The sequence below is a fragment of the Nyctereutes procyonoides genome, unplaced genomic scaffold (assembly GCF_905146905.1).
Source record: "Nyctereutes procyonoides isolate TBG_1078 unplaced genomic scaffold, NYPRO_anot_genome, whole genome shotgun sequence".
Lineage (NCBI taxonomy): Eukaryota > Metazoa > Chordata > Mammalia > Carnivora > Canidae > Nyctereutes > Nyctereutes procyonoides.
In genome coordinates this window covers 58648245-58666331 of record NW_026575125.1, presented here as the reverse complement: position 1 = coordinate 58666331, position 18087 = coordinate 58648245, and the positions used below count along the sequence as shown (strand labels likewise).

Genomic DNA, 18087 nt, shown 5'->3' with positions numbered 1-18087 from the left:
GCTGAAGGGAGGAGATGGGGAAATGATGTTGACCAGTTTCTTCATTCCTGGAGGGGTCTCTTTGTGAATGCTGTTTCCCTGGGATGTGGTCTGAGATGAGCGAATATCCGCCCCTCTGTGTGCCTCAGGCACTCTTCATTTCGCTATTTTCACTGTTTCATTTGTATGTCCATGCACTGCTTGTTTTCTTTCCAAGAGCAGCACAGTGTCCTCTAGGCTATATCCCAGCCATGCCCTCTGACGTCAGGCCCCACTGTTTGCACAAACTCACCAAATTTGGCCCCCTCACTTTCTAAGCCAGTTGCTTTGGGGATTCATTTTCCCTGTATCCTCCCCTGTGTGGTAATCTGTCTCTCCTTCTCCACAACCACATCTTTCCTCCTCACCCTGGTGGCTATGATCCATTTCTGTCCTAGACCACATCTCCATACTTTCTACCTTCTTTGATGTGGCCTCTTCTCTACCTTTAGTTGTGGAGTTTGTTCTGCCAGTCTTGAGGTCAATTTCTGGGGTATTTATATTGATTTTATAGTTATTTTACTGTATTTGTGGGATGGAGTGAGCCTAGGGTCCTTGTACTTTACCTCCATCTTCCCGAGTTATCAATTCAGAATACTTTAAAATGGAAAAATACTGTATGACACCATTCTCTTCTAAATGGTCAATAGCAGTTTCTGAAAATTTGTGGGAAGGGGCATTGTGTTCGACTTAGTTGAAGTTTTGGTATGGTTATTTTTTTATTTCATTATTATTATTGATCATAGGATCATGGAGCTTTGGAGTTGGAAGAACCTTATACATCATGTAATCAAACTCCATCTTTTTATATATTATATTTCTTTCCTCATACTTTGCCTGGTTAGGAACTTGTGACCTTTGGTTGGTTGCTTTATTGTTTGAAGGTAAAAGAAAACAAAACTAGTAAATTGTAAGATTGTTTTATTTTAACTTTTCTGGAGATATTTTAGTTGAAGATGGTAACTTAATTTGTTTTCTTGTAGGTGGTAAGTTTTCTTCATACAGTTCTTTTGTGTGACAAATTGGATTTCAGCACAGCTTTAGTGGTTTGTCCTCTTAATACTGCTTTGAATTGGATGAATGAATTTGAGAAGTGGCAGGAAGGATTAAAAGATGATGAGAAGCTTGAGGTATTATATTTTAAATATTTTCTTTGACTAAAATAACTGCATGAAATTCATACAGTAAACAAAAAGATTAATTGCCAGTTATGCATATTTCCATGGTAATGTGCAGTATTCCTACATTCCTAATAGTTACCTTTAAAAATCTTTATTTTCCCACAAAAGGTCTCTGAATTAGCAACTGTGAAACGTCCTCAGGAGAGAAGCTACATGCTGCAGAGGTGGCAAGAAGATGGTGGTGTTATGATCATAGGCTATGAGATGTACAGAAACCTTGCTCAAGGAAGGAATGTGAAGAGTAGGAAACTTAAGGAAATCTTTAACAAAGCTTTGGTTGATCCAGGTAATATTATTAACAGACACTGAGATAAATTAGCAAGTTGAATAAAAAATATGCTGATGTTATGTTTAACAAGCAACATACTAAGTATCTGGTTTTTGTTTCATTTGTCCTGGTTTTTTCCTTCTTTCTGTTTCTTCTATAATTTTATTATAGTAAAAGCTCTCTTAATGTTGCCAGTTTTTCAGAATTCAGTTGCTGAGTCTGGAAGTATTTGAGGTTTTTAGGGGAGATCTTGTAAACAACACAAAATGCATCAGGTGCCTAAGTCACAATTGCAGTTTCTTCCAATTGTCTGAATATTAGATGGAAACAAGACATCTCTCCTACTCTTAAAACAATTAAGTTTCTTTCCCAAGTTTATGTAATTAGAATTGCTGCATGGTTTTTCCCTTTGTTTTAAAGCATCATTACTATAGAAGGTTGATATTTGTAATAACTGTCTATCCTTATGACAGTAATCCTCATGATGCAGGATCCAAATATTTAATTTTTACTTGGCACTTCAGCAAGTTGTATTATTTGCAAAACTAATTTTAAATTATTTGTATCTTTTTTCTTTTTATTTAAACTTTATCATTTAAGTATTTTATGAAACATTTATTGAGGCTTTAGATGTGTGTTAAAGTCTGATTTTCACTGTCAAAATAACAATATTCTTTAGAATCCATCAGTTTGCCTTTTTTAATTAAATTTTCTTTATTTTCAGGTTTGTTCAGGTATAATGAACAAAGGTGTAAGATACTTTAAGTGTGCAATGTGATGATTTTGATATGGGCAATACATTTTGGAAGTGTTATTGAGAGTTAGATGGAAAAGGAAAGAAGTCTCAGTTACTTTCACTGCCTACATTAAAGAATTACAGGAGAGCAAAATGAAAGAAAAGCAGTTTTATTAAAGTACTCCAGGGAGAGGTGGGCCACTCAAGAGAGACAGAAGCCCAGAAACTCCTGGGTATGGGCTTATATCAATTTTTGGGGGTTGGGTTCTAGGATCATAACATTTGAGTGACAGACCTGGATTATATAATAATTAGCTAGCTATCCATGTCTATTCCCAAGATATATTTGAAATGCCTCAATGGGGTAGAAAACCACAACATTATTTCTATTCTAGAGACATAGATCAAATAACGGTAAGTGGCTGCTTTCTGCACAAGTGCAATAAGCACAACAAACTTAACTCTTCCTCTTTTGGGATGTTGTAACCACATACCAACTGCTAGATAGGTGGAATGAGGTAGTCCCTGGGTGGTCTGTGGTTAGGGTTCTCCATCAGGATACCTAAGGTCCATTCTCTTGTTGTTTAGGCCTGGCTTCCAGTCTAACAGAAGGATTCACCCCTTTGAGTAACATCCATGACCTCACATATTGTCTCCTCCCATTTTTTTTTTTTTGATGAGAGCATTTAAGTTTTGCTCTTCTAGCAAATTTTAATTACACAGTACTGTGTTATCTATCAGCTATACTTACCACTTTATAAATTAGATTCTTTTTTTTTCTTTTTTTTATAAATTAGATTCTCAGACTTTATTCATCTTATAACTGAATATTTATACCGTTTTGCCTCTTTTTTAAGATAATGATGTAATTAACATGTACCAAAGTAACACTGCCATTGTAAATCTAAGGCTCAGTAAGTTTATCTTTTTTCCGTGATTAAAGTATTTGTCTGAAAGTTCTTTGGTTATTTTATCATCAGAAAACTTTAAGCTAGTGAATATTGCAACAGATTTTTAAGAAATTGCTTTGGAGTAGTTAAAACAACAGTTTAAGATGCTTAATATTGTGATTTGTTTATGAGGAAGTAAATTTTTAAGACCTTAAATCTTGTGACATGAATAAGACTTGTTATTTCCATGTAAATTAGTGACATCTTAAAAATGTTTTACTTTGGAATAATTTTTTACAGAAAATTTGAAATGATAGTAAAAATGCTCCCATATACCATGCACCCAGATTCCACACTGTTTACATGTTACATTGCCATGGTAGATTTGCCGAAACTAAGAAATTGATACATTGGTGGCATATATTAACTAAACTCCAAACTATATTTGAATTTCACCATTTTTTATGTCCACATTTTGTTTCAGGATCTGATCTAGGGTATACCACAATGCATTTAATTGTCGTGTTTCAACAGTCTTGTTTAGTCTATGACAACTTTTCAGTCTTTAGTTTTCATTATCTTCTCAGTCCTTTAGAAAGTTCACCCTAGTGTGTGTTGTTTTCCTTATAATTAGACTCTGGGGTTATAGGTTTTTGAAAAAATTTACCAGAGGTGAAATACCTTTCTCATCACATCATATCAAGGGTACATTAGATCTACATGACATTACTGGCTCTACTATTTTCACTTGTCTCTACTCTGTTCTTGGAAGTCAGTCACTAAGTCTAGCTTACCCAGGGTGGGAGAAGGCAGGAATTAAGCTCTGTCTCCCTTAGTGAGCATTATTTGTACATAAAATTTGGAGTTTTCTGTGAGAAAGATTTGCCCTTTCCTACTTAGTTATATAATAAGTCATTGATGTGTATCAGCATAAACTAATCATATATTATTAGTTTATATGTTAAGATTATAAACTAATGCCTTGTTATTTTGTTGTTCAAAGTGTTCCAAATTGGCCATTTAGGAGCTCTTTGAGGTTTGTAGATTGGTTCCTGTATTCTTTTGATACTTCATACTTGTTGTTGTTTTAAGACCTTCATTATTTTCTGGTACTTTAAGGTACTCCAGGCTTATGTTGTATTATCTCTGTCCCCTGCTCCAGAATTCACCATTTCAGTAATGTGCCATGGTTCCTTTTATTGAAAAATGGTATTTACAAACCAAGATCTGAGTGTTTGGGGGTGTTTCTTGCTACTGGAGTATCATTGCTTCTAGGTTCTCTCAGCAGACAGAACTAGGTGGTATGTGTACAAATCTACATCTATACACAAATCTATCCCTTTGTGTGTGTGTGTGTGTGTGTGTGTGTGTGTGTATAGAGATAAACTTGATTTCATAATGGTGTCTTTGACTCCAATCCATTATCACAGTGTTCATTTTCATCTCTGTTAATCTGTTACTTACCTTTTCAACTATGAGAATCCTGGCTCCAGCTATCTGCCATCCATTTATTTATTTGTTCAGAGTCATTATACATGTAAAGTAATTTCAGAATTGTTAACTTGTACCTCTATGAAAAGGAAGTTTACCAACTATAGTACAGTGTTTATGTGATTGTTTTTGTCTATAGCTTTATAATTTATGGTTAAAATATTCTCTAAGTCACTTAGATCAGTTCCTTTGTTTTCTTATTTGTATAAAGTTTATTCTTTGTAATGTAGACTTTATTGGGTTTTGACAAATGAATAATCTGTTGATAACCTCATTACTATACTTGCCTCTTTTGTTTAATTCATAGCACCATTTCTTTAAGCCATGCTAAGCATTTATTCATCATGGTAGCTTGAGTATTAATCTACATTATCCCACATTTTAATTTAATGACTAGAGTTTATTGCAGTAAAAACACACATAACATAAAATCCATTTAACCATTTTAAATTTTGCAATTCAATGACATTTAGTATATTCACAATGTTATATAACTATCACAACTATTTTCTTGAACTCATTTTCAAGAACAACTCTTCTTGAACAGTATTTTTCATCACTTCAAAGAGAAATTCAGTATCCATTAGCAGTTACTTCCAAATGCCCTGTCCTCCAGAAACTACCAATGTACTTTTTGTCTCAGTGGACTTGCCTTTTCTGGACATCTTGTAAAAATATTTCCAGACATTTTGTAAAAGTGAAATCATACAATATCTGACTTTTTTACTTAGCATAAGGCTTTCAAGCTTTATTTGTATTGTAGCATGTTACCAGTACTTCAATCCTTTAAACACACACACAATGTTAATTCAAGGTACTGTTTAATTTAAACAATAAAATAGACCTATGTAATTATGTAAAATAATGACAAATTTCCATGGTTTATTGAACTATCTTTCAGTCAGGCTTAATTTTTGAGCAGGAGAACTTTTCTCCAAGCCTCTCGCTAAGACCCTTTTCTTTTACTCTCCAGAGCCTCATGACTGCATTCTCCCTGTACTTTCTCTAGAATGATTTTTACTATGGCTATTTTCAAATCCTACCATCTCATTAGAATGAGGTTTTCCAGAAGATATATTTCTAAGCTTATTATTAAAACTTATTTCTTGTAAACATTAAATATTTTAAAACTTTTTAATGTTATAATGTTATATACATCCCTATCTTAGTAAACAATATGAATAACATCTTTTAGCATTTTTTGTTGACTCAGGGTTATTCATGAGTATATTTACTTTTATTGTTTCTTCTTACTTTTATTCTTTCAGATATCCTTACTAAGGGTAGGGCCTCCTTTCCTTTCATTGCCACACTAATAAATAGTTCTTTTTAAGTTAAATTATAAAAGCAATACATATTCTTGAGCAAAATACAAACAGAAGGAAAAGGTGTATATTAAAAAGTAAAAGTTCCCAGCCTCCTGTCTCACTGTTGTTTCATGTATATCCTTCCAGAAATTTTTTTGTGTTTATGCAAGCAAGCATGTATTTTTTTGAGATACACTTGACATATAGCATTATAGTAGTTTCAGGTATAGAACATAATGATTCAATATATGTATATATTGCAGAATGTAATAAGTCTAGTTACCATCCAGTCACTGCATAATTTTATTTTTTTTTCTTGTGATGAGAATGTTTAAGATTTGCTCTCTCAGCAACTTTTGAGTATATACTACAGTATTGTTTTTTTTTTAAAGATTATTTATTTATTTATTCATGAGAACACAGAGAGAGAGAGAGGCAGAGACACAGAGGGAGAAGCAGGCTCCATGCAGGGAGAGCCAGACGTGGGACTAGATCCTGGGTCTCCAGGATCACACCCTGGGCTGAAGGCAGCGCTAAACCACTGAGCTACCTGGGCTGCCCTGTACTACAGTATTGTTAATTATGATTATCATGCTGTATATTACATCCCCAGGACTTATTTATCTTGTAACTGGAAGTTTGTAACTTGACCATCTTTACCCATTTCACTCATCCCTATCACCTGCTTCTGGCAACCACCAATTTATTCTCTGTATCAATGAGTTTATTTTGTTTTGATTTTAGATTCCAAAAAAGTGAGATCATACAGGTTTTGCCTTTTTTTGTCTGATTTATTTCACTTGATGTAATGCCTTAAAGATACATTCATGTTGTCACAAGTGGTAGGACTTCCTTTTTTATGGCTGAATAATATACTATTATACACACACACACACACACATATATCTGTCTGTTTATCTATCTATCTCCCACATTTTCTTTATCCATTCATCTGTCAGTGGACACTTAGGTTGTTTCCATGTCTTGGCTATTGTAAATAATGCTGCGGTAAGTATGGTAGCACAGATACTTCTTTGAGATAATGATTTTGTTTCCTTGGCTATATACCCAGAAATAGAACTGCTGGTTCATATGGTAGTTCTACTTTTCAATTTTTGAGGAACCTTCATAGTGCCTGCACCAGTTTATATTCTTAGAATAATGCACTAGAGTTCCCTTCTCTCCACATCATCACCAACACTTGTTATTTCTTGTCCTTTGAGAATAGCCATTCTAACAGATGTGAGGCGATATCTCATTGTGGTTTTGATTTGTATTTTCCTGATCATTAGTGATGTTGAGGTCTTTTTCATGTACCTGTTGCCCTTTTATAAGTCTTCTTTTGAAGAATCTCTAATCAAATCCTCTGCCCATTTTTAAATCAGATTGTGTGGATTTTTTTTTTCAAGCATGTATTTTACATTGCAGTGTTTAGAGGCCCAAGACTACTTTCAGGTTCAGTAATTTACTAGGACTCATAGAACTCAGAAAAGCTGTTATACTCATGGTTATGGGTTATTATAGTGAAAGAATACAAATTAAAATCAGCAACAGGAAAAGGCGTATAAGACAGGGTCCAGGAGAGTACTAAGGCTGATCTGGCAATGGAATTCTGCAGCCAGCAGTTACTTCTCCCAGCAATGATACATAACAGTGAGTACAAAGTTTTGCTAACCAAGTACACTTATACAAGCCTTGTTTAGAGTTTGTGCTTGGTCACGTACACATGTTTGACCACCCATGTGAGTGATCTTGATCCCTCCAAAGGTCAGGAAGATGCCACATGGCCCAAAGACCCCCCTACCCCCATAAATCACCTCATTAGGCTATCTGGTGTGTGTCCCGAGCCATCCAGGTAAATAAAGACCATTTTCTTAGACAGGACATTTCCAAGTTTACAGGATACTTCCCAGGTGCTGAAGGCAAAGGCCTAACCTTTCTTTGGGCAGGATTAATCCTTTGCTACATCTGTCTATATGCAGATAAAATTACCCTGTTTGAGGTGGTTGTTTAAATACAAGTAGTATCATAATATAGATTCTGCAACTTGCTTCTTTTTATTTAATAATGTATTTGGCATATCTTTCCAGGTTAGTACATAGAAATCTATATCATTAATTTTAGTTCTGTAACATTCCATTATAGTTTTATTAATGCCTTTTGAATAGCTTTTGGGTTTTTTCAATTTTCCACCAAAACAAACAATGCTTCAGGGAATATTTTATGTATCTTTGGGTGTGTGTGGAAGTATACCTTTAGGATAAATTCCCAGAAATTGAACTGTGAGTCAAAGGGTACATACATTTTACATTTTAATAGATACTGTAAAGTTGTCTTCCAAAATGTCAGATAGTAATTTATTCTCTCACAAAGATTGTATGAGAGTACTTGTTTTACCATGTCCTCATGAACACTGAATATGGTCGTGAAAATCATTTAAGTCATGTGTAAAAGGCAATTTTTTTCTTCAGAAGAATTTTAGGATTCAAAAAAACGAACATGTAGTCTTAATACAAAGTTAGGTATAGATTTTAGTTTTTAAGTAAAGTAAGTAATTTAAAAATGTCAATATTTGTGTAGCTCCATGTGAAAACCGATTAATAATTACATATATTTTTTGATTAACAATTATATTATTTGATCAGTCATACTGAAGCATTTACTTTTGAAATCATGTAGAAGATAAATTTCCCCTAATGCCTAACAGATGGAGAGTAATTTGACAAAATAAGTATTTAAGTAGTATGTATGTTAGCCAGCAAGCAAATTGTGTATAAATGATACTTTAGAAAACAATAATACATTATTTTAATAAAGCATATGTATTTCTTTGAAAGAGTTACTCTCAGCTGTAAGATCTTTTATAGCTTAGAAAGTGTTCTTCCCACCTGCCCCTCCCACCCTATAGCCTTGTAACAATCAATTTAGCTATCTTTTATCAGGTAAATTTTCCGTTCTGCAAATATTGTTAGTTATTTGGAATAAATTAAATGGAAGATACTCCAGAGTCTATCGTGATTTATTTTTAAAAAATATTTTATTATTTATTAGAAAGAGAGAGATTGAGAGAGAGAGAGCACGAGTTGGGGCAGAGTGGAGGACAAAGGGAGAGGAAAAAGCAGACTCCCCACTGAACAGGGAGCCCGATGTATGTATGGCTCCTCTATCCAAGGACCCTTAGATCATGACCTGAACCGAAGGCAGACACTTAACCACTGAGCCACCCAGGTGCCCCTCTGTTTTGATTTATGTAGTATTTCTTACAATGTAACTTTTGAAATTTGTCTTTTCATGTATATATAAATTGCTAGTAGTCTTAGGCATTTGTGTTCACTTGATACACTAGTGCTGAAATATATCTTTAGATACTGTTTTCCAATTAAAAAAGATTTTATTTTTTCAAATACCTTAAATCTGTTGGGAGAATCTTCTCACTTTTTTTAAATTATTTTTGTTTATTTTTGTATTCTTAAAGAATCTTAAGTACCATCTATACTAGTACTTTAATACTCTACTCTTGGGATGTAATTAATACTAGTTAATGCCACATTACAAAATACAATAAATACAGCAGAGTTAAAATGTGACAATTCTTGGGGCATCTGAGTGGGTCAGTTGGTTAAGCATCTGCTTTTGGCTCAGGTCATGATCTCAGGGTCCTGGGGTTGAGCCCCATTTCAGGCCCCTTACTCAGTGGGGAGTCTGCTTCCTCCTCTCCTTCTACACCTCAGCCTTGCTTGTGCGCTCTCTCTCTCTGGGCTCTTTCTCTCAAATAAAATCTTTTTTTTTTTAAAAAAAAGATTTATTTATTCATGAAGGATAGAGAGAGAGAGGCAGAGACACAGGCAGAGGGAGAAGCAGGCCTCATGCAGGGAGCCCGACGTGGGACTCGATCCCCAGACTCCAGGATCACGCCCTGGGCCGAAGAGAGGAGCTCAACCACTGAGCCACCCAGGCATCCCTCAAATAAAATCTTTTAAAAAATGACTATTCTTATGAGGATATTGTTTTATCTTCCCATAAGAGCAGCACTTTACAGAGTTAACTTATTGGGATGCCTGGGTGGCTCAGTGGTTGAGCTTCTGCCTTTGGCTCAGGACGTGATCCCAGAGTTCTGAGATAGAGTCCCACATTGGGCTCCTGTATGGAGCCTGCTTTTCCTCCCTCTGCCTATGTCTCTGCCTCTCTCGGTGTCTCTCATGAATACATAAATAAAAATCTTAAAAAAAAAGAGTTAACTTATTTGCTTAAACGAATTAATTACGTATTCAATTTTAATTACATTTTAAATTTTATTATATACTAATTAAATGTTGTTTTTCTATACATTTTTATAGGCCCAGACTTTGTTGTTTGTGATGAAGGCCATATTCTGAAAAATGAAGCATCTGCAGTTTCAAAAGCTATGAATTCTATACGGTCAAGGAGGAGGATTATTTTAACAGGAACACCACTTCAAAATAACCTAATTGAGTGTGAGTTAATATCTCCAGTTATGCTGTAGAGTTGGCATGGCCTCAGATACATTTTTGCCACTTTACCATTTGCCTTTCTTCTGTCGAATATAGTCTCTGACTATGATCAGGGTAGGTTCATCTTAGTCTGCTGTGAAAGAATACCATACATTTCAAGTGGAATGCTTTATAAATCAACAGGTGTGCCATTTTGAATGTTCAAATATAAACATAGCATTTAAAATCTATAACAATTTTCAGAAGTCTTAATGATTGCTTTGAATGCAACCAATGAATGCATTGGTGACTATCCAGGAGATATTGTAACAAAATACATCTTTTTTTTTTACATTTTTAAAATTTAAATTTAGTTTGTCAACATATAGTATAACACCCATTGCTCATCCCATCGAGTGCCCTCCCTTTCACCCAGTTACCCCATCCTCCCCTTCCGCAATCCTTTCTTTGTTTCCCAGAGTTAGGAGTCCCCCATGGTTTGTCTCCCCCTCTAATTTTTTCCCACTCAGTTCACCTCCTTTCCCTTATAATCCCTTTCACTATTTCTTATATTCCACATATGAGTGAAACCATATGATGATTGTCCTTTTCTGACTGACTTATTTCACTCAGCATCTTATTTGAGAGGAGATACTATAGGAAAATGAAAAGAAATGCCAAGTATGAATGTTTTAGGAATGTGGAGATGGGAGAAGAACTGTGTTGAATCTGTGTCAGCATAGAATTTGTTGAGACTGAGGACAGATGATATGAAACTAGATAACTTGTGAATTTCTCTTATTTTCATATGTGTGGTGATACTTAAGAGGGAACATGAATTATTCAGCAAATAACAAATTAAAATTTCCTATTATAATCCATTGTAATAGCTTTTTTATTTTTATGTTATTTCCATTCCTTTAGTGTATAGTAACTTTTTTTATTATTTGTAAAACTGTTTATTATTTCACTGTAACCTATATTTTATCTTTATCTGTTCCAGTTTCACCTTTTTCTGTTACTCCATTTGTAGAAATGCTGCTTCACATTGCAAAGAAAATAAAATATTTGTTAGAAGAGTATTAGGATACAGTGAAGAAAGCAAACCAGTGGTGTTTGCCAATGAAATTCACATCCATATAAGTATTTTCCCATGGAACTTTGCTTTAAAAGTGTCACTCTAAGTGACACTGCATATAGAGTTCATTTCTAGTTCTTTTTAAATTGTTTTTAAAGATTTTTTATTTATTCATGAGAGACAGAGACAGAGAGGCAGAGACACAGGCAGAGGGAGAAGCAGGCACCACGCAGGGAGCCCCATGTGGAACTGTATCCCAGGATCCCAGGTCTCTGGGATCATACCCTGGACTGAAGGTGGCGCAAAACCGCTGATCCACCCGGGCTACCCTAGTTCTTTTTTTTTAATATATTTTTTATTGAGGTTTGATTTGCCAACATATAGTATAACACCCAGTGCTCATCCTGTTACGTGCCCTCCTCAGTGCCCATCACCCAGTCACCCCATCCCCCTGCCCACCTCCCCTTCCATTTCCCCTTGTTCGTTTCCCCGTGTTAGGAGTTAGAGAGGGTAACAAAACATGAGAATTCATTTCATTCTTGATTGAACTGCCCTTAATTCTCAGTATTATTCATGACTTTTTAAGGGCTGTGCTATAATGAGAATAAGGTCTAGCTTACTGTTAAAATCTAATTGTGTTCTTTAGAATTTTCTAAGACAGTCCTTTTGATCCTATAAATATCAATTTTGATGTAATAACTGCTAATAAAATTGTATTGAAACAGTGAAAAGAAATGCCATTTCACATTGGGGTCCTATGTAGTATAGGGCAGCTGATAACTCTATTAAGGGTTTTTGGAACTAGATCAGTTAATATAAAGTTGGATACGGTGGCTTATTACCTGATTTTATTATTTTGATTCAGTATCTATGTATTTTCCATAAGATACCTTTGCTGACCATAAAATAATGGTTAGAATTATAGGACACTTGTTATATCTGTTATAAAGAATAGTGAATAAGAATAAAATGTTCTTAAGTGTTGTTTTTAAACATTCACGTCTAGAATTTAGGGATGGTTTTTATTTGAATATCTCATCTGGCCTAGGTAATCCAATTCTAGATTAGGTTTATAACCAATGTTTAGTCTATACTCAGTTTGCTGTTCTTTCTTTTAGCCTAATTCTAATAATTCCATGCCTGTATTTTTGACATGAACATTTTATTAATTTTTTAGTCTCTTTTAGCCATTATTATTGTTAGTGAACTAATGTCTTCTCTCTTAGATCATTGCATGGTTAACTTTATCAAGGAAAATTTGCTGGGATCCATTAAGGAGTTCAGGAATCGATTTATAAATCCAATCCAAAACGGTCAATGTGCAGATTCTACCATGGTAGATGTCAGAGTAATGAAAAAGCGTGCTCACATTCTCTATGAGATGTTAGCTGGATGTGTTCAGGTACAAATACATTCCATATAAGAAAATATTGTTACTTTGTTATATTATAATCCCACAGTGTTTTCTGAATTTAATTATTTTGTGTTTTTCCCCCTTTTTTCAGTCTGTAGTTTTATAGTTAAATCTCCTTGCATTGTCTTCAAAACTGAAATTTGTACTTTCAAAAAAAGTTCCATTTAGAGCATAATTGATTAATTCATTTGCCATGTATATAGTTTCATATTTTAATATATTAATGTTTAGATTCCTTGTCTTTAAGATAGGGAGTACGTAAAAGGAACATAGCTGTTATGATTAAAAAATTCCTACGCTTATTCTAATTTTATAGTAGAGTGGCTTGAACCTCACTTATTTGAAAGAGAGTAGGAAAGGCAATTATGAATTGTGAGGGGATCCATTTTTAATATAATTCTGAAGAACCAGTTTCATTACTTTGAAGTCGTACATTATCCTAAGTGAGTTAATACTGTTTACATACAGGTATTTAGTGAACCTGTTTTAATGAGTATATAAGTATACAGAGATTGAGCCAGTAGTTAGTAGATCCCAGAGTCTGCACTTTTTCTTCAGATGCTAGGTTTAATTGTCGCTACAAAGATGTAACAAATGAGCTAGACTGTCCTTCTCGCTGGATATTCTACCATCATATAAGGCAGTCATCCTTTTTGTTCAGGTTAGCCACAACTAGCAAGTCCTTTGTTTCTGTATTGCTGCTACTATCTAGGCAGTATATTCCTGGTCTGGGTAGTCATTTGTACCTAGCACATTAGTGTTCTTTCTTTCTCGTTTCTATACTTAAACGGTAATAAGAGTTATACATTGCTTGCTTTCTCAACTGGGTAAACAGTTCCCCTAAAGTTGTGTTATCCTCTGGCATACTGGCACAACTTACTCTAAAGGACAAACCAGACTGCATCAGACATTGATTCATTGCTTTTAATGTTTGATTAAAGTAGGTCAAAGTAGGTGATTTTCTTAACACTGCTTACTATACTCCTACCCACTTTTTTTTCTATATAGAGGAGACAATTTGAAAAAAATACTCACATGACCATTTCTGTTTAAAACCTGCCTGGTATGTTGTAGTATCTTTATCATATTGTGTAGCCATATGAAATATATTAACTACAATCATATAATGAGGATTATGTGATTAAAAAGGGTAAATATGTTTAAGAAAATGTTTTCTTATATGTTCAGTACCTATTTATTTATATGTATCTTTGAGTTGTAAGTAGTGATGATTCTTGGAGCAGTCAATTCCCAACATATATTTAGGTTAACTAATTTCATTCTCTTCCTTGTTAATTACAGAGGAAAGATTATACAGCATTAACAAAGTTCTTGCCTCCAAAACATGAATATGTGTTAGCTGTGAGAATGACTCCTATTCAGTGCAAGCTCTATCAGTACTATTTAGATCACTTAACAGGTAACAAATAAACTTACTGTTTTTATCTTCTAAGGACATTCTTTTTCTGATGAATGATGTTGTCTTATTAATTTTACCATGTAAATGGTTATTTTTCAGTTGTGCATTTAAATAAAATGGATATGTTTGTTTTGTAAAAGCATAAAATATTTCTAATTTTAAAAACACCAAATTGTAAACCAAGGAACAAACTGGTGAAAAAACATACACAGTGTATTGGAATAATGCCTTTAATTTGTAAAGAGCTTTTATTTTAGGAATATTATTAATATGAGTAAATCCATAAAAGAAAATATATAGAATTCCAGTGTATTATTTAAAAAATTGAACCACAATAATGAGGCATATAATTCAAATCTATGATATCATTTGTCATTTATCAAATTGACAAGAGTTGAAGGAAAAGAAGCAAAATGAAAAGCAGGGTATATGTTATGCTCTTAATGTTAGAGTAAAAAAATATACAAATGCCAAAAATATGCCAAAATGTTAACAAATCTTTTGATGGATTCATTATGAGGATCTTTTAGATTGTTTCTTATTATTTTCTATGGGCTTTTAAAAAATACAGTGAATAGTTATTATTTTATCATCAATAAATTCATGTGTCTGTATGTGTATGTCTGTGACTGTATGCCAAAGATTGTCACTGTTCACAGAGCAAAACCTAGTCTCTTTTTGGTCTGGAGTGGGATTTCTTACTTGTAAGTCATCTTATTCTGGTACTTTGTCCAAGTGATATGTGAAGTTTATTTAGGGGATACAGGTTAGAAAGTACCCATTAGCCATTATGGATAAAATAAATTACCAAAAAAATCATAGGGGATGGAAGTGTGTACAGAGATCTTAAAATAATACCTTATTTCATATCATTACTATTTACAGTGATATACCTTGCAACAGCAGTGCATTTAATTTTAATTTCATTAATTTTTTAAACAGCAGTGCATTTTGTTTTTATTTTTATTTTTTTAAAGATTTTTTTAAAAAGATTTTATTTATTTATTCATGAGAAACATAAAGAGAGGCAAAGGGAGAAGCAGGCTCCCGGTAGGGAGCCCAATGTGGGACTTGATCCCAGGATCCTGAGGTCACAACATGAGCCAAAGGCAGATGCCCAACCACTGAGTCACTGAGTTCCCCAAAGATTGTTTTATTTATTTATTCATGAGAGACAGGCAGAGACATAGGTGGAGGGAGAAACAGGCTCCCTATGGGGAGCCTGATGTGGGACTTGATCCCAGGAACCCGGGATCATTCCCTGAGCAGATACTCAACCACTGAGCCACCCAGGTGTCCCAACAGCCATGCATTTTAGATAACAGAATAATATTGATTGTCCTCAAGAATTTGCTTTGGGGAAAACAATTTGAGGGCAGCCCAGGGGGCTCAGCGGTTTAGCGCCGCATTCAACCCAGGGCGTGGTCCTGGAGACGCAGGATCAAGTCCCATATCGGGCTCCCTGCATGGAGCCTGCTTCTCCCTCTGCCTGTGTCTCTGCCTCTCTCTCTCTCTCTGTCTCTCACGAATAAATAAATAAAATCTTTAAGAAAAAAAATTGAATGTTAGTATTTTACAGAACTCCTTTTATTGCTGTTTTATAAACACAGATTTTTAGTGACTTTTGGAAGAAAATCACTATAATTAGGCATACATTTTCATTTGTACATCAGTCAGAAGCTGTTATATTTATTGTACCATCATGTTTTGAATGACAAAAATTGGAGACATAATTAAGTAACCAAATGTAGTTATCCCAATAAGAAAGCTACTGTGTTGTTAAACAGAGAGATGTCCAGACCTATCTTTCATTAATATCTGAGTAATAAAGTATACTAGCTTTGGTCATTTAATATTTTTTCCATTTAAAATTTTGTTTTATCATAGAGAAAATACCAGCTATAGTGTTTTCAAATATTAGAGAATCACTTGTCTTTAATAACCAATAGTAAAATATTAATAGCTCATGTATAGATCTTAAAGTGTACAGTTCTGAAGCAAGTGCAATATTTAAGAATTAAGGAGGCCTCATTCTTTGTGATTTTATTTGATATCAAATGTCTAAAGTACTAATTATTAAAAGCTTCTAAACTCTGAAAAATATAATTGTTTTAAAAAGTTTTTATATAAATTCTAGTTAGTTAACATATACTAGAATATTGGTTTCAGAAGTAGAACTTAGTGTAATATCCAGTGCTCATCAAAACAAGTGCTCTCCTTAGTACTCAATCACCCATTTAGCCCTTCCCTCAATCACCTCCCCTCCAGGAACCCTCAGTTTCTTCTCTGTAGTTAAGAGTCTCTTATTGTTTGCCTTCCTCTGTTTTTTTATTCTTTCCCTGCCCCATGTTCACCTATTTTATTTTGTAAGTTCCACATGAATAAAATCATAGTATTTATTTTTCTCTAACTTATTTCGCTTAGCACAATACACTCTAGCTGAATCCACATCCTTGAAGATGGTAAAATTTTATTCTTTATTATGGGTAAGTAATACCATTGTATATGGACACTGTCTCTTCTTTATCCATTCATCAATTGATGGATGTTTGGCTACCAGTGATAATGCTGCTATAAAGATCGAGGTGCACGTGCCCCCTTCGAATTAATATTTTGTATCCTTTGGGTAAATACATAGTAGTTTAATTGCTAGGTTATAGGATAGTTCTACCTTCATACTGTTTTCTAGTCACTGCACCAGCTGACAATCCCACCAGCAGTGTAAGAGGGGTCCCCTTTCTCTGCATCCTTGCCAACATCTGTTGTTGCCTGAGTTGTTAATTTTAGTCATTCTGACAGGTGTAAGGTAGAATTTCATTGTGGTTTTGATTTGTATTTCTCTAATGATGTGTGATATTAAGCATCTTTTCATGTGTCTGTTAGCCATTTAGGTGTCTTCTTGGGAAAAATATTTATTCATTCGTTCTGCCCATTTCTTCACAGAGTTATTTGTCTTTTGGGGTGTTGAGTTTGATTGTAAGTTCTTTATAGATTTTGGATACTACCCCTTTATCAGATATGTCATTTGCAGATATTTTTTCCCATTCCATAGGCAGCCTTTTTTTTAGATTTGTTGATTGTTTCCTTCACTGTGCAGAAACTTTTAATCTTTTTTTTAAACAAGATTTCTTTATTTTCGAGAGAAAGAGAGAAAACTTGAGCAGGGGGAGGGGCCAAGGGAGAGGAAGAGAGAAAATCCCAAGCAGACTCCATGCTGAGTGTGGAGCCTGACACAAAGCTTCATCTCATGATCCTGAGATCATGACCTGAGCCAAAACCCAGAGTTGAACACATAGCTGACTGAGCCATCCAGATGCCCAGAAAGCTTTTTATCTTCATGAAGTCCCAATAGTTCATGTTTGCTTTTGTTTCCCTTATGTCCAGAGACATGTCTAGTAAGAAGTTGCCAGAGCCAAGGTCACATAGGTTGCTGCCTGTGTTCTTTCCTAGTATTGTAATAGTTTCCTGTCTCACATTTAGGTCTTTCATCCTTTGTGAATTTACTTGTGTACATGGTATAGGAAAGTGGTCTAGGTTCATTCTTCTGCATGTTGCTGTCCAGTTTTCCCAACACCATTTGTGGATGAGACTGTCTTTTTTTCATTGGATGTTCTTTCTGGCTTTGTCTAAGATTACTTGAACATACAGTTTTGGCTCCATTTGTAGGTTTTCTATTCTGTTCCATTGATCTTTGTATCTTTTTTTATGCCAGTACCATGTCGTCTTGTTGACTTCAGCTTTGTCATATAGCTTGAAGTCCAGAATTGTGATACCTCTAGCCTTGCTTTTCTTTTCCAGGATTGTTTTGGCTGTTCAGGGTCTTTTGTGGTTCC

The 18087-nt window shown here is 34.4% G+C and overlaps 1 protein-coding gene across 4 annotated transcripts in view; it reads left to right on the top strand.

The window, feature by feature from the left end:
* Positions 1–18087, top strand: part of ATRX (ATRX chromatin remodeler) — a 304453-nt gene that overhangs the window by 184991 nt on the left and 101375 nt on the right. For all 4 annotated transcript variants that reach the window (XM_055337613.1, XM_055337612.1, XM_055337611.1 and 1 more), the window contains 5 exons: positions 1002–1148; positions 1308–1485; positions 10229–10366; positions 12647–12822; positions 14137–14254. In XM_055337613.1, coding sequence (XP_055193588.1) covers positions 1002–1148; positions 1308–1485; positions 10229–10366; positions 12647–12822; positions 14137–14254 — 757 coding nt within the window. The remainder of the gene's footprint in view (positions 1–1001; positions 1149–1307; positions 1486–10228; positions 10367–12646; positions 12823–14136; positions 14255–18087) is intronic.